The 24,921-nt window shown below is 46.6% G+C and overlaps 1 protein-coding gene across 1 annotated transcript; it reads left to right on the top strand.

Moving 5' to 3' along the window:
- Positions 1–1,574: 1,574 nt before the first annotated feature.
- STARD7 (StAR related lipid transfer domain containing 7) lies at positions 1,575–22,035 on the top strand. The gene is made up of 8 exons (XM_073559528.1): positions 1,575–1,888; positions 2,756–2,919; positions 5,935–5,984; positions 6,063–6,173; positions 7,282–7,364; positions 11,918–12,017; positions 13,657–13,741; positions 18,565–22,035. Exons 1-8 carry the CDS (start codon positions 1,650–1,652, stop codon positions 18,738–18,740), a joined length of 1,008 nt encoding a protein of 335 aa, XP_073415629.1. The 5' UTR covers positions 1,575–1,649; the 3' UTR covers positions 18,741–22,035.
- Positions 22,036–24,921: the final 2,886 nt, after the last annotated feature.

Genomic DNA, 24,921 nt, shown 5'->3' with positions numbered 1-24,921 from the left:
CCATGAGGACCATCATATACTGTAGCATTATGTGGAGCTCATCATATACTGTATGGAACATTATATGGGGCCAATTATTCTGTATGGAGAAATATATGGGGCTCATTACTCTGTATGGCGCACAATGTGGTGGCCATAATACTGTATGGAGTAATATACTGTCCGTTTTTTGAGCTATTGTACAGTTTACAATAGATCAGTCATGTCATGTAAGAAGTGAAGTATTTGTCATTGTACTATACCTATATTTCTGTGCCGTATCAGAGCATCATGAGTTGTGGTATGTGTTAAAGGGGCGCACTGACACTCTTTGACCCAGGGCACATGAAAACCTGGAGCCAGCCCCACTCCCCCACAACTTTAGCCAGTGTGTCCTGCATGTGAAGACTTCCGGGGCATAGAACGCGCTGGAAAATACTGGTGCTTGCACAGTAGCGATTTTATGCTTTGCTCACAGTTGGGCAAAGCATACTGCGCAGGCGCTGGGGGCCTTTACATTGCGCAAGCGCGGAAACAAACGGCGTCTGTGATATTCACAGTCGAAGATTACATGAAGCAAGCCGAGGAGGTGGGGGAAGGAGAATACCACTAAGCCACGCCCATCGGACCGGACCGCGACGATTTGCATGCATCCCCAACAAGCTAAAAAAGGTATTTATGCCTCAAAGGTGCGGGGTCGGGGGGAGTCAAAAGCCCTACTAGAATCCTTACGGGACGCACAATTTAGTGATGTTTACATGATATCACTAAATATGGGTGACAGATTCCCTTGAAGACTCCAGTACCTGCTGTTTGCTATTCTACAGACTTTGCGGTCCTCTTTCTTATTAGGTGAAACCCCATTTTAAAGGGGCTATCCAACTTTCCAGAAGTTTTTCCAGGATTTGTTTACAAGTGGCTGTAAAGATAATCTGCAGCGTTCCTGAGACAAGTACAACCAGTGCCAGCAAGCGTGGCACGTTACGACCAAGACCAAAGATTGTCCCGCACGGGCTCGCTTTCAAAGAAGTTACTTTAATTTCATTTTTTTTTAACATTTGAATTTTGAAAAAAGTAAAACGATGAAACATTTATACAGAGTTTTTGTCCATAATACGTCGTCACATTTCACTGTGAGTTTTCCCTAAATCAACAAATAGTGGGGAACTTGTCCTTTGTTGGGCACTTTTGGGGACCTCTGTTTTGCCCCTGTAATACTTTTGGGTGACTTGGGCAGGTGTCGGAGCCCATTGCGGTCCCCTTAGAGTCGGCTCTTAGCGCACACTGTATGCGGACACTGCGGTACTGTAGGGTGTGTGAAGGGCACATAAGGCTGCTCTTCATGTTCACTGCCACATTGCCAAACAACACCACATGTAGAGCTGCCGGACAGCAGTACCCTGTGGTATTTTCCAGCAGGAGGCCGGTACACGAGGAGTTGCCGGCACTTACACGGCCGGGACCGGCACGTTCTCTGCTCCTCTCATTGCCCAATGCCCTTGAGGACGGCTGTGCTCGGTGCTGGGGGAAGTCAGCTCATGAGTGACAGAACGTCTGTCCAATCAGCGAACAAGCCTGAGCGCTAGCCACCAATGGCTGCTGTGGTGGGCGTGGCCCCGGCCTCCCGTGTCTGGCGTGCTGCAGGCCGGCGCAGGCCGCTCTGTCCCGGGATGTGGCAGCAGGTCGTGCGCGGTGTGTCGGCGGGGATCGTGGGATGGCTCCGCACCCGCCTGCCTCCACTGTGCCAGTACGGGAGGGCACAGCAGCGCCACGGAGAGCGCAATGCCAGGGCTCTCATCCGGGGCCTGCGCCACAGGGGCAGGCCGGGGCGGACGGGCAGGCTGCTGGCGGCGCTCACCGGGGCCTTTCTATGGGAAGAGGAACGTGTGCGGGAGGAAGAGATCCTCAGGTGAGGGCGGGCACTGCACACTGACACTGTCTGACAGGAGGGTGACAGCCGGCCGTGCTGCGACCTGTAGTGCGCCCCCTGCACTCACTGCTGGGAGAAGCAGGATGCGGATCTCATCAATGGAAGCCAAATCTCCTGTGACTCCTGTATATGGGGGTCTTACAGTGGATCTGAACTCTCATATAGCATAGGTATACTCTCCCTCCCCGGCTTTTCACCGCTGCTCTGGTCTTGGCTGCAGCCAATCACTAAGATTAGCGGCCCTGCTGAAACTCAGTGATTGGCTGCAGCGGTGATGTGACACAGCCAAAACACTGATCAGAGGCGCTGGACGCCGGGGGTGAAGTTTCAACCCCATCGACCTGTTCCGCTGCCCCATAGGACCTTGGTCCCGCGGATGCCGCGCTCCTGTAGCCCTCGGCGCCGGTGTCTACCAGGAGAAGTATGAGTGCAGCTCCGGAGTGTTACACTTGGACGTGCCGTGCTAATGCCGCGCTGTCGTTCCTGCCCTCACCCCTTTATGGAGTTTGTACCCGTGTGCGCTGTACTTTGCCTTTTAGCCGGTGGCAGCTCTGAAGTTGCCCTTTGACAGGTCTGCTGGCCGTTCCCGTCCGCACGGGGACAGGCATGGAGGGCGGCTGCCATCTGTGCAGTCATTGGTGTCTTATTCTATGAATGGTGTCTCAGGCATCGGGCGCCGCTTATCTCCATGGCTCCATAACGGGGATGATGGGGCGGACAGCAGCTGCAGGACATTTGGTCTCTGCCCATGTCTGGATGAAATGATCACCGCTCGCCCAGTATTGCTCCATTAGACGCCTGGTGCTGACGTGTGTCCGTAATCTCACAGATACTGATTGTCCGCAGGCCGTCGGAGGAGATGAAGCGGATGCAGCTGGCGTGTCGTGTGTCTCCGGACCAGACCCCGGGATCTGATGACAGTGAAGAAGGCTGGGAGCTGGTGATGGCTAAGAAGGACTTTCGTCTCTGGAGGCGGCTGATCGAGGGCACGCACCTGTATCAGTACCGAGGTGAGGGGCGTCGCTTATCCCTGCTGCTGCGTAGTGGTGGACCGCTGCCATCTGTCCGCAGCAGCATGATTACTGAGCTGTAGGACCGTTTTAAGAAAATCTGTAAGTAACGGAGCCACTCCACTCCACTCGTATTTATAGGCAGGTGCTCAGCACATCTGTGGCTGCATGCAGAATAATCTGTGTCCGTGCTAGGTCCATACGTAAAATAAAGTACTTGAGGGCACGTGCCTAGGGCGGCAGGAAGAAGGGGCTGCACTCTAGTAGAAAGTGTCTTAATTTGCTGATTTCTTAGCTCAGACTGCTGTCACCAGATAATTGATTGTAAAATCGGGAGGAAGAGGCTGCAAGGCTTGGGGGTCCTTGGCTGGGACTTGGCTTGTAGCTCACAGTTGGATGTTGGAGTTAATCACTGAGCAGGTACGTGTCAAACATCAGCAGCCGATGGTCTTCGGAAGTGACGGCTGCCGTCTTGAAGTCTTTAAAGGGAACGTGTCAGCAGAAAAAAATGTGATTCATCTGCAGATGTGGGGTTATCCTCCAGGCTATTATACTGCCCGGTGCCTGCACTTAGCTGAACGCTGTGGAGAGAAAATGGACTTTATTCCCCCCCCATCAGTGCTTCGGTGTCAGTCACGGGGCGGTGGTGGCGCAGTCACCGCTGTGAGTCTAGAGAGCGGCAGCGGTAACTGCACCCCCAGGCGATGGCCAACACTGGCTCGCCATTAGGGCCTGCTGGTGCATTCTATAAAGGGTTATCCATGCAGTAGGGGATAATTCACTGCTTGCTGGGGATCTGACCACTAATGAATCTTCAATTTGGGGCTCTGGAGCCCTGTCCTGAATAGAGCTGAACGTTGAATGCATGGTCTATGGGTCCGATAGTGAATGGACTGAAACCCTGCAGCCAGGGATGAGGTGGACGGTCTCGGCCTCTTGGCTAGCTGACCGGTCTCTTCTTGCCTGCCTGCGTCCGTATAGCTGAGCCGCCAGCGTTTCTAGTTTTCCGTTGAGGGATTCCATTAGCTGAAAATGCCAGAGCAGCCCAGTCTATAAATGTACCTGGTGGTAATATCACCAAACCTCCGATGGAAACCTAAAAAAAAAAAGCTATGGGCTCGGTGCTGGTGCCGCAGCTGGGGAGATTACAGCCCTGGTCCAGGTGGACCCATGTGGCAATGAACCACTGAGCTGCTGTGGACCCCAAGAGGGATTGGATCAAAGCACTCATCTTTTATCTGCGATGCTTATGAGGGGAGTCGAGATGTGGCGGATTTATGGTGGTGGCGTCACACCGCAGATTACACCTGTGTGCATCATGCTGCAGATAGGCCGTATGTATAGGGGTGTCATCCATGGTGAAGCTACGGCATCTTGTGGATTTTACCTGCAATCACTGTGGCTGTGTAATAAGTTCGATGACTGAAATATTCCACTGCAGCTGGACTTACCAGAAGATCCATAAGATCTCAGACGTCCCATTGTTTTTTTGTCTTTTTTTCCCCCTTCTATGAACAAAAGGCAGGATTTCCATCAGTGTCCATCTTTGTTACCTGCTGGAGCTGAGCATAATGAGTTTCGCTGCTCTGTTTTGGTGCACAGTCCCTGTGGCAGCCGGACCAGGGAGTCTTCACTCCTGCCACCGGCATCCTTGAGCCCCATGATTTACGTTGAGGCTAGAAGGATTCTGGGCACAGGCGTAAGGACTGCCCTGGTCCGGCTGCCACGGAGGACTTTACTGGATGTCCGACAAGGGCAGAACAAATATTTTTGCTCAGTTCTACCATCGGTGTTTCATTCATTTTTCTGCTGTTGTACCCTGGACATCCAGAATTGTCAGAGGGCTGCCGTACAACACAGCGATACCTGTCCTAATAATAATCAATATCTCCTTTTTTCATCCTCGTCTCTTTTTAGTATATGTGGCTACTCAGCCGACATTTACGGCACAGATTAGGCCGGAGACATAGTGCCACTTATAGCGAGGTAATCCGATGTGAGGCACTGTGATTGTAATCCAGGGCTGGGCTCATCCCAAGAGCCAGAGCAGGTAAGGCTACATTCACATATGCCTGTGACACGTCCGTGTGCTGTCCGTTTTTTCTTGGGCAGCATACAGACCGTACACACATTGACCAATACAGACATCGGGTTTGTGCCTTCGGTCCGGATGATTATCTGTCACGAATCCCTGGTATGCTAAAGATAGGGTGCGCCGATCGCAGGCGCCGCCGTCCGCTAGGAGGCGGCGCTACAAGGAAGGGGCGGGCACGCCGGGCAGAGAGCCGGATCGGGGGCGGAGCTACCCCCGGCCGTGCGCGCGCTGAAAATGCGCTAGTGTGAAACCGGCCTAACACTGATAAAGCACTGCACGGTTGTGATGGGGAAGCTGCCATAGAAGTCACCGATAGCCCCCCTGGTGCGGTAGCGCTGAGCATCGCGGGCGGCGTCACATAGCTAAGGCCATCATGTAACTCCCACATGATCACGGCTGCTTCGTCAGAGTGCTCTGGATTGTTGGTTGGTCATGATGGGACGGACGTAGAAAAGTGTAGGACATGACCCAGTCTGTAATCTGCCCCCTACCTCATTGTACACGAGGCTCCTCTTGTGCTTCCCCTGTCTTCTGGATCATCCGCACTCATTACATCCAGTGTACAGTGGAAAATGACAAACACATCGCTTGGGTCACTGGTCTGTGTCTTGGATCGCAGCACACGCACTGACTGCCGGTCTCCTGACCCGAAGTCCACAGGCTCATTTATGCCCATGAGGCTGTCAAATTTTGGGTCAGGAGACCCAGGGTCGCTCCGTGCATCCTGATCCACGCTCAGACCATGGGTGTGTGAGTTTTGCTGCTTTTATGTGGCGGTTTTCTTCTTCGCCCGTATGGGCAGGACGCACGACCTAATATTTTTAGTGAACACGTTCAGCATCGGTAGTCATGGATTCGTACCTGCAGTTTGCGTCTTTCCATTTTATTAATAATCTTGGTGTTATTTTTTTTCCCCGCAGTGTTCGGCTCGTACCGGGATGTGACGCCTCGGCAGTTCTTTAATGTACAGGTAGGACGTCCTTCCTACGTGTCGTGTTCCTGGACACTTTCTGTGTTCTACAGCTCAGTGTCATATGTTGTTCCTCAGCTGGACACAGAGTATCGCAAGAAGTGGGACGCACTGGTCATTAAACTGGAAGTGGTCGAGAGAGATGTGCTCTCTGGATCTGAAGTCATTCACTGGGTCACTCATTTTCCTGTAAGTCCAACTAGTCTTTTATTTAAAGGAAATCCATCATCAGGTTTTTGCTATATAATCTGAGATCATCGTGATATAGGGAAAGAGACCCTGATTCCAGTGATGTCACTTGCTGGTCTGCGCAGGTGCTGTCGTTATGACACAATCCCTGTTTTTTCTGCTGTAGATGTAGCAGAGCTCAGAATTCTGAGCTCTGTATAACCCCGCCCACACCACTGATGGCAGCTTTCTGATAACCAGTGATGAGGTTGGGGTTACACAGAGAAGTTGACTGAGGCCGCTTGTCATGTAGTGATAATCTCCTGCTGATAAAACACTGATTAGGAAAAAAACAAACTACAGCACATAGCCTATTATCTGGCACATTTTTGTGATCAGGGTCTCTACATCATGCTGTTCTCAGATTACATTGCAGACATCTGCTGACAGATTCCCTGTAATATCTGTGGGTCGATCATCGGTTGTTCCGCCGGACCGTTAGTGATGATCAGTACTAGTGTTTTAATTTCTCTGCAGCACCCCCGGAGGGGAAATGAAGTATTACATGATGTCCATTGAAACTATAAAAACTTTTGTGTTTATATGAAATGGAGAAAATAGACCTAAGTTTTCTTCTCTACCCAGTTTTTCTGAGACCCCTACTTTAGCGGGTCTTGGTGAAGAAGCAGAGAATAGAGGACCATACATGCTGCCGGAGCACAAATAGGAGACGCAGGGTTCTTGTTCTTCCAGCAGTTGGGACCCCATCACAACAGCATATTTTATAAGACTAAACATCAGAGTAATCGCTGCTAATTAGGAAAAATATTCCGCTGTACTCCCTAAAGAAACTAAAGCTAAAACAGCAGATTGGATTAAGCTTCTGGTAATCGTGTTACGTGAGCTCTGGACAGGTCTACACGGTAATGAAAGCTTCTCATGTCATTGGTCACTAAGTACTGACAGCTAAAGATCTCCAGAGCACTATACATAGATATATGGGGGGATTCCGGCAGTGGAGCCACAGTAAGCCATGCCGCTACACCGGGCACAGCTTTCATTACACTGGGGTTTGTTCCTCTCTGCCACCTCCACCTTTTTTTACATGTTTGTTTTCCCCTCTCTACAGTATCCCATGTATTCCCGGGATTATGTCTACGTCAGGAAGTATCATGTTGACCAGGAGAACAACCTCATGGTTTTGGTTTCTCGGTAATTATATCATTATTGCATTTGTCATCATTAATACTGAGAATGCGTTTAAAGGGTAGTCCTGCAATAATCATGTTCATTCCTTTTTCTGCACCGTTTTTCACACTAGGGGACAGTGGCACGGGCTGTGCGCCTGTGGGGGCGGTGGCGCGGCCCGTGGGGGCGGTGGCGCGGCCTGTGCACCTGTGGGGCAGAGGGGGGATGTGGCTCGCCCTGTGCTTCGGGGGGGCTCTTCATCAGGCAGAACTTAATTAAATGGAACGTGTATTCCTACCTGCAGCAGCTAATCCAAACCATATAATTTGTTTCCTTTTATAAAGTTTATGTAAAGCAGTAAATCGCACCAACCCTATTTTTCTTGCCGCACCATATGATGCCCCGCACAGCCCCTCATTCAGTGTGATGTCCTCACAGTTTCTCACAATGTACTATTAATTAAAAAAAGAATTAACGCTACTTGCCTAATCCTGTCCCACTGCTGCTCACGTCTGTGAAGCGTACGGAGGCACGGCTGGTGCAGTGTAGTGACTTCCTCGTGCCTACTGCGCTCAGGCACACAGACCCAATGGTGGGAGAGGAAGCTGACGGCTCCCTGCTCCATTATTGGTTTTCCCAGTATATGGATCCCAATGATGCAGATACTGGTGAAACTGAGACGTTGGGCCGGGGGCGGCCACATGGTGCGAGGCCCTGGTGTATCCAGCCCTTTGGCTGTGTCAGTCTGTGGGCCGTCCAAGAACAACCAAAGAGCCATACGTGGGCCACACTTTGCCCATACAACCCAATATAATTGTGATGGTGAATAGTTGTTTGTTGATGTTTCTACGTTATGTACTTCGTTAGAGAAAGCAAATGAAGGTATCCAGCCGTTGGATATAAAACAACTAATTTATTAGAACATCTTAAAGGGTTCCAGGTACATTAAAAATATTACATTAACTCCCGCGTTTCAGATTCTGCACTTTGTTGCTTTGTCTGCAGATTGCGTGTTACCTTTGTTGCCTTGTCTGCAGATTGCGTGTTACCTTTGTTGCCTTGTCTGCAGATTGCGTGTTTCCTTTGTTGCCTTGTCTGCAGATTGCGTGTTACCTTTGTTACCTTGTCTGCAGATTGCGTGTTACCTTGTCTGCAGATTGCGTGTTACCTTGTCTGCAGATTGCGTGTTACCTTGTCTGCAGATTGCGTGTTACCTTGTCTGCAGATTGCGTGTTACCTTGTCTGCAGATTGCGTGTTACCTTGTCTGCAGATTGCGTGTTACCTTGTCTGCAGATTGCGTGTTTCCTTGTCTGCAGATTGCGTGTTTCCTTTGTTGCCTTGTCTGCAGATTGCGTGTTGCCTTGTCTGCAGATTGCGTGTTGCCTTGTCTGCAGATTGCGTGTTACCTTTGTTGCCTTGTCTGCAGATTGCGTGTTAACTTTGTTGCCTTAAGTATAGGAGTAACCCCGGCACACTAATAACATGAAAGTAAAGTCTTCTCAACTACAGTCTTTAATTGTTGTGATTTTATTGATTGTGAAAAAAAGGGTGGTGTTACAATCCAAAAAAGGGTGGTGTTACAATCCAACGTTTCAGCTCTACTTCTCGAGCTTTCATCAGGGATATGACTACAATATATACAATAAAAGAACAAAAATCAATAAATAAACTTTATAAAGTATTATAAAACCAAAAATCTAGTGATAGGTGATACATAAGGTGGGGACAGTGTCATACATCCTTTGTGAAGGTGTGTATGGATCTATAATGATGTGAGGCCAGTGAGTATGTATTGTGGTGTGATACGGTGAACATGTGAGAGGTTGAACAGAGGAATAGAGTGAAGGTGTAAGGAGTTGAAAAGCATGAATGTGTAGGTAGCATTAGGGGACAGTGAAGTGGAGTGGGAATAAAAGTGAGGTCATCTAAGGAGGCAGTATGTAAGGGGTGCTCTTGGAAATGTTAAGGCATAAGGTATAAATACCTAGATCCTTGGTTTTGAGGTGCGTGTTACCTTTGTTGCCTTGTCTGCAGATTGCGTGTTACCTTTGTTACCTTGTCTGCAGATTGCGTGTTACCTTGTCTGCAGATTGCGTGTTACCTTGTCTGCAGATTGCGTGTTACCTTTGTTGCCTTGTCTGCAGATTGCGTGTTAAGGTCCTTTTACATTTAGCGATGCACCAGCGATCCGACCCGGTCAGGATCGCTGGTGCATCGCTAAATGATCGCTAGTGAGCTTCCACACAGGAAGATCTCACAGCAATGAAGCAGCGAAGCAGCGGACGATACTCACCTTTCACACACAGCGATCCAGACGTCCTCCCGCCCGCGTCCAGCATCGCTCGTCTCACACAGCAGGAAGCGCCCAACGAGAAATGGAGCCTCCCGATCTCGCGCGATCAGCGATGGACAGCGGGGGAGCCGGTCGGAGGTAAGTATCACACACAACAATATCGCTATAACGTCATAAAATCATTGACGTTTTAGCGATATTGCTAGCGATATCGCTATGTGTAAAACCCCCTTTACCTTTGTTGCCTTGTCTGCAGATTGCGTGTTACCTTTGTTGCCTTGCCTCAGATTGCTTATCTGACACATGAGATAAGACTCTGGAGGAGAGTTTTCCCGCTTTTCAAGCTCTAACCCATTTTGCACCTGCAGTTGATGTTCTCTTGGACTTTACGTACCCAGTCACTCTTTGTTCTTTGATCTTTTTTTTGTTCTCCTCTTTCAGCTATTACCTGTCACAGAATATGCAAAACTCGGTGCGCTAGATCTGCTAAAACTAATAGATCTGCTGAATCTAATTTGTAGACCAGACACATTTTTAAAAAAGCAAAGTTATCAGCGGTTGCTGCTGTTTGATACACATGTTGCACTTTCGCACTGTCTTCTTGGACTTTACACCTCTTATTATTTTCTTGCTTTCCTCCAGAATTTTGCTCCGCGCCTTTCACTCTACGCCATGCCCTTTCATGATAATCCCGCGTAGAGTCAATAAAGCGCTCTCTGACGTGTCCGACACCGTCTTATCTTCCCTGGAAACAAGAATCGGGGGCTGAATTTCCCACCTTACCTGATCCTTTTCTCCAGACATGGAGGCCGCACACACATCAGATGATCGGCTGGGGTTGCCGTAAATACGTAGTTAGAGCGCTGTGATTTGTGCTGTCCGTGGTTCAGGCAGCATGAATCTGATCACAGGTTCCCTTTAAAGGGGTATTCCCATCTCCAAGATCCTATCCCCAATATGTAGTAGGCATAATAATAATAATATTAGGAAATGCTTTTAATGAGAATAATCGTATAGTTCTCCTGATAACCTATGTCGCTTACCCCATGTTTAGGGCATTGCAGTAGCTTAGGTATCCATGGTTATAACAGCTAGCAACTAACTGTCACTGTATGAGTGGTTGGAACCATGGATACCTAAGCTGCAATGCCCTGAACATGTGGTAAGTCACCTAGGTTATCAGGAGAACTATACTGCTATTTTAATTGGAGGTATTTGCTAATATTATTACACCTATTTCATATTGGAATCGGATCTTGGAGATGTGACTACCCCTTTAAGCTCTTTCTGATACAATCTCCCAGTGGCTGGTGCTCCTCAGTTATAGTATCAAGGCTATGGCAGGCCAGGAGTACACTGTGTAGTCTGCCGGGCAAGCCTGTATTTGTGCCTTATGTGACAATTGGGCCGTGCTCGTGGTGGCAACATTGGCTCATACAAGTATACAATTTATGTATATGGAAATGAAGGGTCAGAAAACGGCAGCAGAGCGAGATCGCCCCCTACTGACCCTTCTGCTGGCACTAAGCAGCTTTTTGGCATGGAGAACAGGTTACATTGGGTAACCTAATGCTTCATCGGCTTCCTGACGGATTTGCTTTAAAAAGCGGACATCATCCCAGGAAGAGCACCTGTCCCCCTCCCCCATGTGGTGTGTAAACTACTGCTTCTGTGCACCCTGCCGCTCTCTGTTTTCTTCCCTGCAGCTGATCACGTCTATCCCGTGCCTGTATGTATGGCTTCAGACTCTGAGGCCAGTGATTGAGTAGATGGCACAAGTTCAACTGAGTGGAAAAAAAACCGAGTCCAAAATCGCCGTTCTTATCTTAAATGAGGCTCAAAGCAGTATTCCTATCTCCAAGGTCCGATCCCAGTATCTATAGGATGTAATAATAATATTGGCAAATACTTCCAAATATTAGCTTAGTTCTTCTGATTAGCTATGTCACTCTATGTGCACAGCATTGCAACAGCTTGGATCTCCATGGTTATGATCGCTAACTGCCACTGAGTGGTCATAACCATGGATACCTAAGGTACTGCAATGCCCTGCACACGGGGTAAGCGACATAGCTCATCAGAAGAACTGCTACAATTCTAATTGGAGGTATTTGCTATTATTATTCCACCCACTATATATTGGGATAGGATCTTGGGAATACCTCTCAATAGCAGGCACAGACCATGGCCAAAAGGGGCTACATTTTGAGGTCAGATATGTATAAATCAACCTTTTTCTGCTGTAATACAACCTCTTTTCAAATTTTTGCTTTAATCCCACAGGGCGGTGGAACATCCCGAGGTGCCAGAATCCCCTAACTATGTACGAGTCCGTAATTATCAGTCGCAGATGGTGATCAGGCCGCACACCACCTTTGATGAGGTACGTCTGCTTAAGACCCCATATGTCTCTGCATGACACAGGGGGCGTACAGGAGCACAGCAGGGCCTCATAGAAGTGTGTTTGCCACACTACAGCTCTACAAAGGGGCATTTGGATGTTGTAAGGTGCTATAATATACTCCTGTGCATGAGCCCTTAAGGGATATTGACACTGGTTGTGGCATTTTTTTTTCTTAGTGCATGTATTTTTTGGATAATATAATAATAATTTTTGCAATAGGGTTTCTTAAAAAAGACTGGTTTGACCTCTGCAGCCTCTATCTATTTCTGTACATAGCCCAATGAGTTAACAGTGAATATATCAGTAAGCTCCTCTGATGGCAGAGTCTGTAATCCTTATCTTTATTTTCCTAAATTGTCTCTTGGAAAGTTGAAAGGTAACAACGACCGACCCTGGAATCAAGCGAGCTCATTCTGCAGGTTGCTGTGTACTGTGATACATAGAGGCTGTAGAAGCTGAATGGCAGCAGATTTTTGTCCCTAGCCTGGACAACCCCTTTAATGAATCCCTATTGCCAAAAATATATGCATCAGCGTTATAAAAGTAAGTCCGTAACCCTTTAAGGTTAGCCACATGTGTATGTTCAGTAATTTAAAGGGAATTGGGAAGTGCTGCGATCACACCCAGAGCACTTAAAGGGGTATTCCCATCTCCAGGATCCTATCCCAATATATAATATTAGCATATAATTCCAATTTGAAATGTAGTATAGTTTTTCTAATTCGCTATGTCTTTACTCATGTGCAGGCATTGTAGGACGTTAGGTATCCATGGTTACGACCACTAGCGATTAGCTAACTCTCACTATGTCAGTGGTCATAACCATAGATACCTAAGGTCCTACAATGCCTACACTTGAGGAAATAGACAAAGCTAATCAGAAAAACTATACTTTGTTTCTAATTGGAGGTACTGTATTTGCTAATATTATTATTACCACTAGTGCATATTGGGATAGGATCTTGGAGATGGGAATACCCCTTTTAATTCTCATTTGCATATTGATTGAAACAGCAGTTTTTCAGTCAGGGAGCAACAGAAAACCATAAGTTTGTGTGCCCTAGGTAAAAAGAGCAAAATAACCTGGAGGGTTGTCATTAAACTGAATCTGTCACCACCTAATCTGAGAGCAGCATAATTCAGAGACCCTGATTCCAGCAAGGTGTTACTGGGCTGCTTGCTGCCGTTTTGATAATCTCCTGCTGACAAAATAGTGATTTTATCACTGATTGGCAGCTTTCTGCCTATGCAAAGTGCACACAGCTGTCAATCAGTGGTGTGGGTGGGTTTTACAGAGCTCAGCATTCAGAGAACTGGCAAAGCTCCAGCAGAGAAAACAGAGATTTTATCAAACCTGCAGCAAGCAGTCCAGTAAGTGACACATTACTGGAATCTGGGTCTCTCTAATGGAGTAACAAAAACCTGATTTTAAGAGTAGGATACATTGCTGTTTGTAGTTTGCTCAGGCTTTATTACAGATCTGGGGCCCATATTGCATCTTATGTGCGTCTCATTTATTCTAACCCGTGGGGATGTTTCCCGTGAGCTTCTGTGTGAACGAGCCCTTGTACACAGCTTTGGAAGGAATCTTTCGCTAACTGTGCCCTCTCCTCTTCAGAATGGCTTTGATTACCTGCTGGTTTACAGCGACAACCCGCAGACCGTGTTTCCTCGCTACTGTGTGAATTGGATGGTTTCCAGCGGTAAGTTTATTACAGGTTAACATCTCGGCGGGTGTAGAAATGGCGTCGTACGATCACCTCCCATCACACAATGAGATATAATTGCCAGTTACTGCCTCTACATAACCATTCAGTATTGAATGGGGTACAGTATTCTCCGAAAGTGTCACATGGTCACATCTCCTGCTAATCTCTCATCTGAACATGGATGCTGGGATGGTTGAAATTTCCTTGGCGGTGTACAACTGCGGGGGTCAATACCACCTATTTTTAATTCACTAGGGTAGAATAAAAGTAATAAATGTATTTCTAGTATTTCTCTGCAGCAGTATTTCTCTTATTTTTCGGACTATAAGACGCAGCGGACCATAAGATGCACCCCAAATTTTCAGAAGGGAAATAGGGAAAAAAAATAATGTGTCAAAAGGGGGTCCGTCTTACATTCTGAATTCAGCTTACCAGTGAAGGTGGTCCAGGCTGGGTGGGTGGCCTTCGGGAAATCCCAGGCTGGTGCAGTGGTGGTGCTCTCTATTGCAGGTGGTGCTCTGTGCGGGGTGGCTGTGCTCTGTGGGGCGGCGGGGCTATGTGGTGTGGCGGCAGTGGCTCTCTGTGCTGCGTGGGGGGCTCCGCCGGCATTTTGTCAAAGCCCGAAAGCCCCCGCAGCTCTGTTGCCACACCACAGAGCCCCGACACCACCGCACCACAGAGCACAGCTATCGCCGCACCAGCCTGGGAACAGAGGCTGCATTAGGACCGCCGCCACATGATTTGTAAGTATATTGCGACCATAAAACGCACCCCCATTTTCCCCCAAAAATTTTTTGGGAAAAAAGTGCGTCTTATGGTCCTAAAAATACGGTATATGCTTTTTATATACACAACACCACTGCATGCGCAAACACAGCTGTGCTGTATATACACACACAACTCTGCTTGATGAACACACAGACAGTGGCTTGCAAAGTATTCATCCGCTTGGCATTTTAACTATTTTGTTACATTACAACCTGTGTTTAAATATCTTTGTAATCCGATTTGTGTGTGATACATCAGCACTGAATAGTCTAAGTTGGTGAAGTGAGAAAAATATAGTAATTAATTGGCTCCAAACCAACACAGCTCATCATCCCAAGATCAACAATGCAGAACAGCTGCACTAAAAATAGGCTGAACTAGATGGACATAAGGTCTTCCTTCAGCCTTCAAAACTATGTTACCTTCCCCACAGTGAAACATGGTGGTGGCAGTATCACTGTGTGGGGATGTTTTTCGGCAGCAGGGACGTGGAAAATGGTCCAAGTCGAGGGGAAGATGGATAGTGCAAAATACAGGGATATTCTTGAGCAAAACTTGTTTCAGACTCAGTGATTTGACAGTGTGATGGAGGTTCACCTTCCAACAAGACATTGACCCAAAGCATCCTGCTAAAGCAACACTTTAGTAAGTTTAAGGGAAACATGTAAATGTTTTGGAGTGGCCTAGTCAAAGTCCAGATATTAAAGTGATAAGCACTGCTAGGACAACTCCTTCTTGATCTAAATGTTTGGCCCCAATAAAAAAAAGTCTATACCTCCCGTGTTGGCACCTTTCCAGCGATGTTGGCACTTGCTGTCCTGGGTCTCTCGTGCAGTTTTTATGACACGTGACCCCGGCGCCCAATCAGCGCCGGATTCACTGTCTCCACATTCATACTAATTGAACAGCAAGGGGAAGTCCGTCCTGTGGCTGATCTGACTTACTCTTCATGTTCAATTCGTATGGAGGTGGAGACATCGACGCCAGCGCTGATTGGGCGCCGGGGTCACGTGTCATAATGACCACATGAGAGCCCCGGAAACACGAGAGCCGTCACGGGAGGTGAATATAGGCATTTTTATTTTATTGGCGCCAAACATTTAGATCAAGAAGGGGTTGCCTTAGTAGTGGACAACCCCTTTAAACCAGTTGAGATTCTGAGGTCAGACTTGAAGATTGCTGTTCGCCAGAGGAAACCATTTAACTTGAAGGAGTTGGAGCAGTTTTGCCTTGAGGAACAGGCAAAAATCCCAGGGGCAAGATGTGGAAAGCTCATAGAGACTTATCCAAAGCAACTTTCAGCTGTAATTGCCGAAAAAGGAGGCTCCACATAGTACTGACTTTAGGGGAGCAAATAGTTATACACTCTGAAGTTTTCAGTTATTTTGTCCCATTTGTTGTTTGCTTCACAAAGAAAAGAAAACCGAATGTTCAAAGTTTGTAGGCGTGTTCTTTACATGAACTGATGCACCCCCCCCCCCCCCAAAAAAAAAAAAAAAAAAGTGAAATTTCAGCTTGTGAGGTAGCAAAGCGTGAAAAAGGCAAAAGAGTGAATACTTCGCAAGCCACTGTATACATTGCCACATTTTGAAGTTCCTTTCAGGAATGGGACTGATCATATGACTTTGAAAAGTCCTTCAGCTACTTGGTAATTTGCAGTATCATTGCAAGTCCCGGTAGCTTCCTCTCCTGCCCTACACGGATCAAACAGATTAGTGTCTGGCAAGAGGAGAAAGCAGCCTTCAGTAATCAGAAGGACGTTGTCAACGTTATCCACGATCAGATGGAGCTGCCTCCGGACTGTTAAGAAGCACACTTTTTAGCGAGATTGTTTTTCTTTCTACACGTTATGTCTTATAGTCCAAAAAATATGCTAACTCCCACAACATAGAACATGGTATAAGGAATAATACTTTCCAAAACATCATATGTCATGTGTGTGTGTTTTCAAAATTGTATAGTTTGTAATAAAAATTTACCCCAATTAACCCGAATTGTGCCACTGTGGTTACAGGTCAAGCATGCTCAAATTTTTCCTGTGTATTCATTGTGTGCACTGCAAGGCTATACCACTGTACAAATGCACTTGCTCTTTGCTGACACTAGAGGGCGAGCTTGAGCAATACTGTTTTGGCATAAGACACTGCATGCTTCTGCCGCTGTTCACACATACAGGATGATTGTACCCAGCATGAGCGATCTTTCTCAATTCCTTCATAGGCCTGTTTCACACTTCCGTTTGTCACCATCAGTCAAAATCCGCCGTTTTGCAAAAAAAAACGGATACGCCATTTCCCTTTTGCGGATCCGTTTTTTCCCCATTGACTTGCAATGTGGGCGGATTTTGACTGATGATCGTCCGTTGCGTCCGTGTTTGTGCAGATCTGCGAGAATTTTGGCGTCCGCCGAGATCACCGAACGGAGCCTGTAACGTTTTTCTTGCTTCACGGATCCGCATTTTCCCTTTTTAACCCTGAATCTTCTCTGGCTGCTGGAAGAAAATTCTCTCTCTCGTCACTCCGCCTGCGGATCCGTTTTCCGCTATTTTGACAGATTTACACTGACAGTAAAAACCGAAATATGACACAAGCCATACACAGGAGTGCTCGCCCTGCCGCACCTGTGCTCTCTATGATAGAGCCGCTGACAGCCGTCTCTGGCGGTGTCTTATCTCACTGAAAATAAAATGATCTGAAGTCAGCCAATGAGTTCAGCCGACGTTAGTTTGTGTTAATGCGTAGTTACAGTGGCTGTTCATCAGGAACTGACATTGATAGGAACACTCGTTTTTGATAATTGGCCGGTGAAAACAGACTTAAAATCACCTGATGATCAAGCAAAACGCTTGTTGGTCAGGTGTTTTGTTTATTACTAACTACGTAGGTTAATAATCTTCCTTGTACTGTGATCGAAAGCCCCAGTCCCTCTTCATGTCACAACTAACAAATCAGACCCAGTGTCCTTAAACACCGTATTAAACAGTGAAAGTATCCATCATTACTTCATACATGTGTACATTAAGCCATGTGTAAAGAACAAATAAATCCCACAAGACAATACAAAGAACAAAAAACCTATAGAAACCACAGCAGAAAACCCAGTCCTGCTTATATACAATATACTCTCCACAGTACAAGGGATAAAACAGAGTAGAATCAGCAGCATTACAATTCCCAATGCTTCAGACTAATAGTTCTACATAATTATTCATTAATTACCTTTTAGACAGACAGTGCAAATCAGAAATAGGGCTGATTGCACAAAGCACCCCAACATGTGTTTTGCCTCTTTGTCATAAATTACTTTCGCACTCTGTGTCCAGTGGGCGGGTCCCTTAGCGCTTGGTGTCCGGTGGGTGGGTCCCTTAGTGCTTGGTGTCTGTCGGGCGGGTCCCTTGGCGCGCTGTGTCCGTCGGGCGGGTCCCTTGGCGCGCTGTGTCCGTCGGGCGGGTCCCTTGGCGCGCTGTGTCCGTCGGGCGGGTCCCATGGGGCGCTCTGTCCGGCGGGCGGGTCAATTGGCGCGCTGTGTCCGTCGGGCGGGTCCCTTGGCGCGCTGTGTCCGTCGGGCGGGTCCCTTGGCGCGCTGTGTCCGTCGGGCGGGTCCCTTGGCGCGCTGTGTCCGTCGGGCGGGTCCCTTGGCGCGCTGTGTCCGGCGGGCGGGTCCCTTGGCGCGCTGTGTCCGTCGGGCGGGTCCCATGGGGCGCTCTGTCCGGCGGGCGGGTCCCTTGGCACGCCGTGACATGAGCTCACTGCATTGACTGCTCCTCATCCTCTTTTCTTTGCTCTTGAGTGATACCTCTAGCATCCATAAGTGCCATCATTCGGAGGGAGGTGTATGGGAGCATTCACTGCAGAGGGCCGTGGACACTGTATATGAGGAGGCCACCAACAAGACACTTGCAATCACAGCACACGAGGGAGTATACCATTCCTCAGATACATAATTAGTATGGTCATCGATTACATTTAATATACTTACACCCCTCTCTCCCTTGAGCGGTTTTGGGGAGGGGATGGTGATAGACTTGAACGCTCTGTTTTCTTCTCCAGGGATGCCAGATTTTCTCGAGAAGCTACACCTAGCAACACTCCGAGCCAGAAACATGGAGATCAAAGTGAGAGACTACATATCCTCCCGACCTCAGGACTGCGGCACTGAAGCTAGAGCCAGTCCAGAGCGAAAACCTGCAGCAGCACACACCGCCCCGCAGATGGACTATGCATAACGGGCGAGCCTATGCCCTGCCTTACCTCCGCAAGCTAGACTTGGAGACCACAGCTGCTGGCCAATGTGAGGCATCATGCCAACTAAGCAGCAGCATCTCAACCGGGTATTACTGCCAAGCAAAAATGAAACTAATATCCCTGCAAGGCCGTCTGTGCCTTTTTACAACATCTCCAGATGCCCTGCTTGTGTCAGGCACTGCCTCCACCGCTGCAGGGTAATGTTACATGGACAACTGCAAGGAGCCGTGAATGTGGGCATCGCCAACAGGAATGAAAACTCATTTGTGTCTGCAGTGAAGTGTCGTTTTCAACATTGGTTTCTGATACTTCCCTGTAAGAACATGGTAGCTTTCTACAATATTATTTAGGGATCAGTTGCATGGAAGATAGAAGCATTTTGGCATAAAACAATGATTTTTTTTTTTTGTTTCCTGTTTTGGCCTGGGCTGTTATACTGGATCACAAGAATCGGTGATGGATTTATGGTAAAACTGACTTTTGAGAAGTTTGACTTCTGATTTGGCTTTGTACCCTAGAAAAGTGTCTACTTGCCCATCCCTTGTTCATATGAAGGAATCTCCCCAGGAGCTTATCTGTCCGCACTTCATAGTCGTTCTTCAACTTGTTAGGGATAATAATTCAGAGATAATAATATCCTGGATCTACGCCAAACACAAAATGTTGAATGCTGACCATTTCCACATTGCAATGATTGATGTTGCACCCCCAATAACCTGTCGGAAAGTGTGCGAGCTTGCGGCGTCATCAGCTCTGATCAGCTCTTGATGCAGAAATGAGCGGCATAAAAACAATCCCTTAAGTGCTATAGATAAGGGTTCCTCTACTCAAGTCCTCATGTAACCCACCAGATCAGATGGTGACAAACTCCCATGGCCATTCCTAATGTGATAACCTTACTTTTGTAATCTGTTTAATAGGATATTCTGGCAACATGACTTGTTAGCGGGTGCTTGAGTTAAAAGGGTTCTCCAAGAATGTGATAAAATGACCACGTCACTTGACTAGGACGGGCTACCGTTTTAATTATGTGTCAGAATGGACTGCTGGCACAAGAAACATGGCTCCCGAGACCTGTGTCTCAACTGACAGAGGAGCTGTATCATAAGCAAATCTGAGGAGAAGGGCCATGACAGGTAAAGAAGTAAATCTTTTTGGTTGACTGAGCACACAGGATTCTTTTTCTCCTGCCTCAGTCTTCTGTTGAGGAGAAGATGTATTTCTCTTCCTATCACATCCATTCACTGGCCACTTAAAATGTGTGTGCTTACGATACAGCTCTTAAGTCATTGGAGACAGAGGTCTTGGAGCTGCGTTTCTTCAGAATGTAGCTCGTTCTGAAACGTGACTAGGACTGGTTTCCGTTTTAATTCCGTTCCAAGGGCCATTTTATTGCATTCTTGGAAACCCTCTTTAAAGATTACGGCTGTAGATTACCCAAAGAGCTAAGTTTCTTATTTATGTGCAGATCATTCGGAAACTCCTACATGATTTCTAATGTCTTCTCTGATTCTTTGTACCAGGTGGGGATTTATATATGGTTTCTACGTCGTGACTGTTCATGTAGCAAAACAGTGCAGGTCTACACGTGTGCATGGATGACCTTTGTTGCCTACAGCAAGTTCAGGCAGAACAAAAAGCAGAATGTACTTTTTTTTTTCTGGACTCTTTGTTGAATGGGACATTGAACCCACAACCTGTCTCGCCTACACTTTCTATGCATTGTATTGCCTATAGCCATTGCGTCCTGGAGTATCTTCCAGTCGGGTTACTGACAAGGAGTCCATAAATGTCTTTGTTGGTATCTCCAGTTCTGCGGAGCTCGGTACTATTACATGTATTCCCGCTCTGCTTACTTCTACATGAGAGTTTGGCATAGCCAGAGACATCACATCTGGTAATGGCTGCCAGACGGAAAAGGAAGCATGCACAATACATGCTGACCACGTACGCGACCCCTTAGGTTGGGACTCCCAAGGTGGAAGTGAACAGAGCCGCGATACCCCTTAAAGGAATTTAGCTCTGCTAAACTTAGATCACTCGTTTCATGGCGATGTAGGGTTGGTTCATTGGGTGTCCATGTGTTCCAGATCTATAACATCGATGCTGAAATATGACCTATGAAAGTCCTCTGAAACCAGCCAAGGGTGGCAGAAGCATGGTGCTCACCATAAAGTGATGGCAGTGTTCTTGGGGCAGAGGTCATTTCCAGAGGGGGGGGCACTTGCGTTCATCACAAACATGACTGAAGGCAATTTTTCATGGTTGAATGTTGGTCATTATTTTATATCTGTTTTTATGAGCCAAAGCCAGGAGGGGAACTCGCCCGGGGCATGTAAAACGAGAACCTTTGCACATTAGCTGGTTTTGGACCCACTCCTGATACAAAATGCTACTTGTGAAAGTGGCCTGAATCATAGCTGAGGCTGCCATACAAAAGGGCTTTTTTTTTTTTCTATGTCTTATCCCCCACCTGTGCATTTTTATACATGTGGGTAAATCCTTACACGGCACTTATGTCTCATGCACAAAACTAATAACGGGGGAGGCGGGTTACCCCTACACGATGAGAGCGGCACCTTCCGACGCTTTGTAATAGCCTCGTTTGTAGCTGTGGAGGTGTTGCTCCCTACGGGAGAACCTGCCTAGATGTTAAGATCACTCCAATACTGAAGAATTTCTCCTGAATCTCTACTGAAAGTTGGTACTTTTAAAAGTCAAAGTTTTCAGGAAACAGGGGAACATCATTTTAATGCAATGAATAAAACATTTTTACTTTAAAGGTGCAATTTCCTTCCCCCAAAAAGCATTTTGCAAGAACACAATAAACAGCCATTTAAAATCACAGCACTTACAATCAGGCTTTTAGCTCTCCGTCTCTTAGTTCAGCATTGTTAAATGTGCATTACCAGGTAGGTAAGCCAATTACTTCCTACATAGCCAGTAATAAATTGTAAAGGACCAACTTACTGGAAAATGCATTTGTGTGAGCGGATATGGAATGAGTTAAGTATTCTCTGTCACGGGCTGCGGAGTTGTCGGAGCATGCTCCCTGGGACTTTTAGTCCCACAGGCTTGCATACATAGAGGGTTAATACAGGGTTGTTGGGTCTTTTTCCAGTGCTGATAATTGTGAACGGCATTTGAGTCCTAATCCTCTTTTAGTGTAAGCGTTTGCACTGCTCCTCTAACCTCGGAGCTCCCAGCGATGTGATGTTACATTTCTTTTTTTTTAACTTAATATGTCTAATAAAAAGTGCAAGTTGGTACTGAAAATGATGTTCTATTTTTTGTTTCATTGCCTCACACATTCTGAATTTCCTATTCAGATTTTGTAATAGTTTTTTGAATTTGTGTGGAGTAACATTAACAGTTGCCATTTTGATGAACCATAGAGGGCTGGCAAAAGGTTAAAAAAAAATCACATATCTGACTCAACTTTCTGGCCACGCTCGTTGTCCAGTCCTCCCATGGCACTTCTTTCCATTGTCGTGTGCCGCATCTCTGGCCTCTTAATTCTAGGTTGTTACTTCCGTGTCCAGTTAGACCTTTGGAGGTCAGCGTGGCTTATAGTAAGGTCGCAACATCACAATGTGTGCCACGTTGGATGGCACACCGATGACTAAGAAGTGGACGTCCCGGCTCAAAGAAGGTCTGCGGAAGCTCAGACAGTGATCTGTAGGGGCGGCTGGAACGGTGAGTGGTGAGGTGAGATTTGTGTTGTTTATAACTTATTTTGTCTAGTGAGACCCCAAAATATAATAAGGAACAGTCAATTCTCAGCAACAAACTTTGTTATTGCCGGAACACCTGCCCCATTATGACATACATGTATGCCAAATTATGGGAAGAAGTTAAACTTTGGGATCAATTCCGTAATCCATTTTTACTTTTAGACATATTTCTTTCATGTCCTGTAAGAGTACTGGGCTCCATTTTGTAAAGTTAAGGCGCCACCATGTGTAGATTGAGCATTCACACATTCATGATGTCCTGAGATCATTCCATTCTAGTGTTCTTCAGATTATCAAAAAGGTCACCATTGGCATCCACAGGGCAATTACTAGTAATGCTAATACGACCCCATGTCTAGAATGCAAACCTGTTGCAGATCACCCCATGTCTGAAGTACGTGACTAACCTAGACAACCTGACAGCTCAGTGTTACATTGAGTTGGTTGTGGACTTACCGGTATTAGAACTATTTCTCTGAAATATCCCATGTTTGCAACATGACATTGCCAGGTTACTGTGAGCACCCTGTGTGACCTAAATGTGCTACCATGGCCTAAGGCATCTCCAGATTTGTCTCCCATCAAGAACAATTGGGACATTATTTATTTTCAACTGCAAAGGGAGCTGCCAGCATCAGACCTTAATGATTTGTGTCCAAGTGTATTACGCACAGCAGAATATTCCTCAGACAACTATCAATGACCTCACTGATAGCAGCCAAGATGTGTAAGTCTGGGAATTTCCTCACGCGGTGCTCATAATCGATAATGAAAAAATCAAAATGTTTTGAAAATGCAGTTTCCAATTTTTCATCATTTGCAGATCAGTAACTCTTCTATGCATCCTGAGAGTTACATAATTCCACAACTTTTCCATCTTATTGTTGCAATGTCAAGGAACATTTCACTGGCGATGAAAACACGTCTCGTACCTAGTTTGGTCTTTTTCTGTGTTAACATATGGATGCGAAACCTGGACGATAAATAAACGAGACAGAAGAATAGATGCCTTCAAAAAGTGGCACCAGAGAAGAATTTTATCATTAGCATGGATGGCAAGAAGAACAAATAAAACCAGACGTACCTCAATGCAAGAATTACCAAGCTATGACTTGCCTACTTTGGACACATCATACGAAGAGAAAAATCATTGGAGAAGGACATCGCAGTCAGAAGAGTTGGCAAGAAGATCCTGGTTGACCTATCTAGGCTTGCACAAGATCAATATTCCTACAGATAAGCTGCAATTTTAGTGTTGAGTAGTGTATATATGACATTCATATTACATTTGCTTATGGTTGTTGATGAATGATAATAATTTCAAGATCTGTCTTTGTGAAATGAAGCTTGCAATGATTCCTTGTCTTTCGCTGCAGTGTTTTTGCATTGTCTTTTATTGGATGATATGCTCATTGTCATGCTCGGTATAATTATGCTTCAGTACTGATAATTTCATCAGAAAATATTTAGTTAGAGCAAATGTAAGATTATGTAGGAGTGGTGGGGCTGATGGTGTGATCTGACACTCTAAAGAGTTAAATGTATTTGATATTTATGCATGTTATAAAAGGGTGACACTCACTGGGGCTGCAGTTAGCTTAGACAGGGTTAACTCTAAGGGCCGTCCCAGTTTGACTGGGGTAACTGTTTGTCATTGTCAAAGAGATGAAGAGACAGAGTCAGTAAGTGACGAGCAGTGTGAATTGACAGGCTCAGAACTGGGGCTGCTAGGGACCGTGTGAGCCTAGAACCTCGGGGCAGTGGATTGCCAGAGAACCCCACTGTACCAGGCCCCCCCTTCTTTCCCGACATGGGAACCTCGAGATAGACTAAGAGGCCCGGGGGCACACTCCTTCTGCAAAGCTGCAGGAGAAACGGGACTTGAGACCGTGAGAAGCAGAGTGAGATGCAATTGAGATATACTGCTAGAAATAGAGAAGATCCCCTAGAACTAGAAGAGATAGTAATTCCTATACTGAGAACCAGGGCTGAAGTTGCATGAGATATCTGTGGGGAAGATGACAACCTGTTGCGCCTTATCCTCAATAGCTGTCTGTAAATACTGCTATTCACCAAGTAAAAGTTTGGTTGTTTTTATGAACTTTGTGTCTCCTGGATTAATTGCTGCCCTGGTTCCAGAAGAGGGATTCCTGGAGTCAGAAGAAGAGGCCTGCAGCCCTAAAGTAAGTGTGATGCACCTCACAGTGGGAACAGAAGCTCGCCCATGATTACCTTACTTGGGCATCTTACATTTTGCACAGCCTGCAGGAAGCAAGTGCCTCTCAAGAAGAAAGCAGGGAAGATATGGCTTATGGAACAGACGGAAATATGCTGGAAGACGTGGCCAGAAGCATGGACTCCAGAATGGCGACGGTGGTAGCGAAGAGAAGAACAAACGCTTATCACGGGTGGGGTTTTTTCTGTGTTT

Source organism: Dendrobates tinctorius, unplaced genomic scaffold (assembly GCF_039654945.1).
Source record: "Dendrobates tinctorius isolate UK_male_01 unplaced genomic scaffold, ASM3965494v1 ptg000272l, whole genome shotgun sequence".
Classification (NCBI taxonomy): Eukaryota; Metazoa; Chordata; class Amphibia; order Anura; family Dendrobatidae; genus Dendrobates; species Dendrobates tinctorius.
The sequence above is the reverse complement of the archived record's forward strand: the minus strand, read 5'-3'. Positions and strand labels throughout refer to the sequence as shown.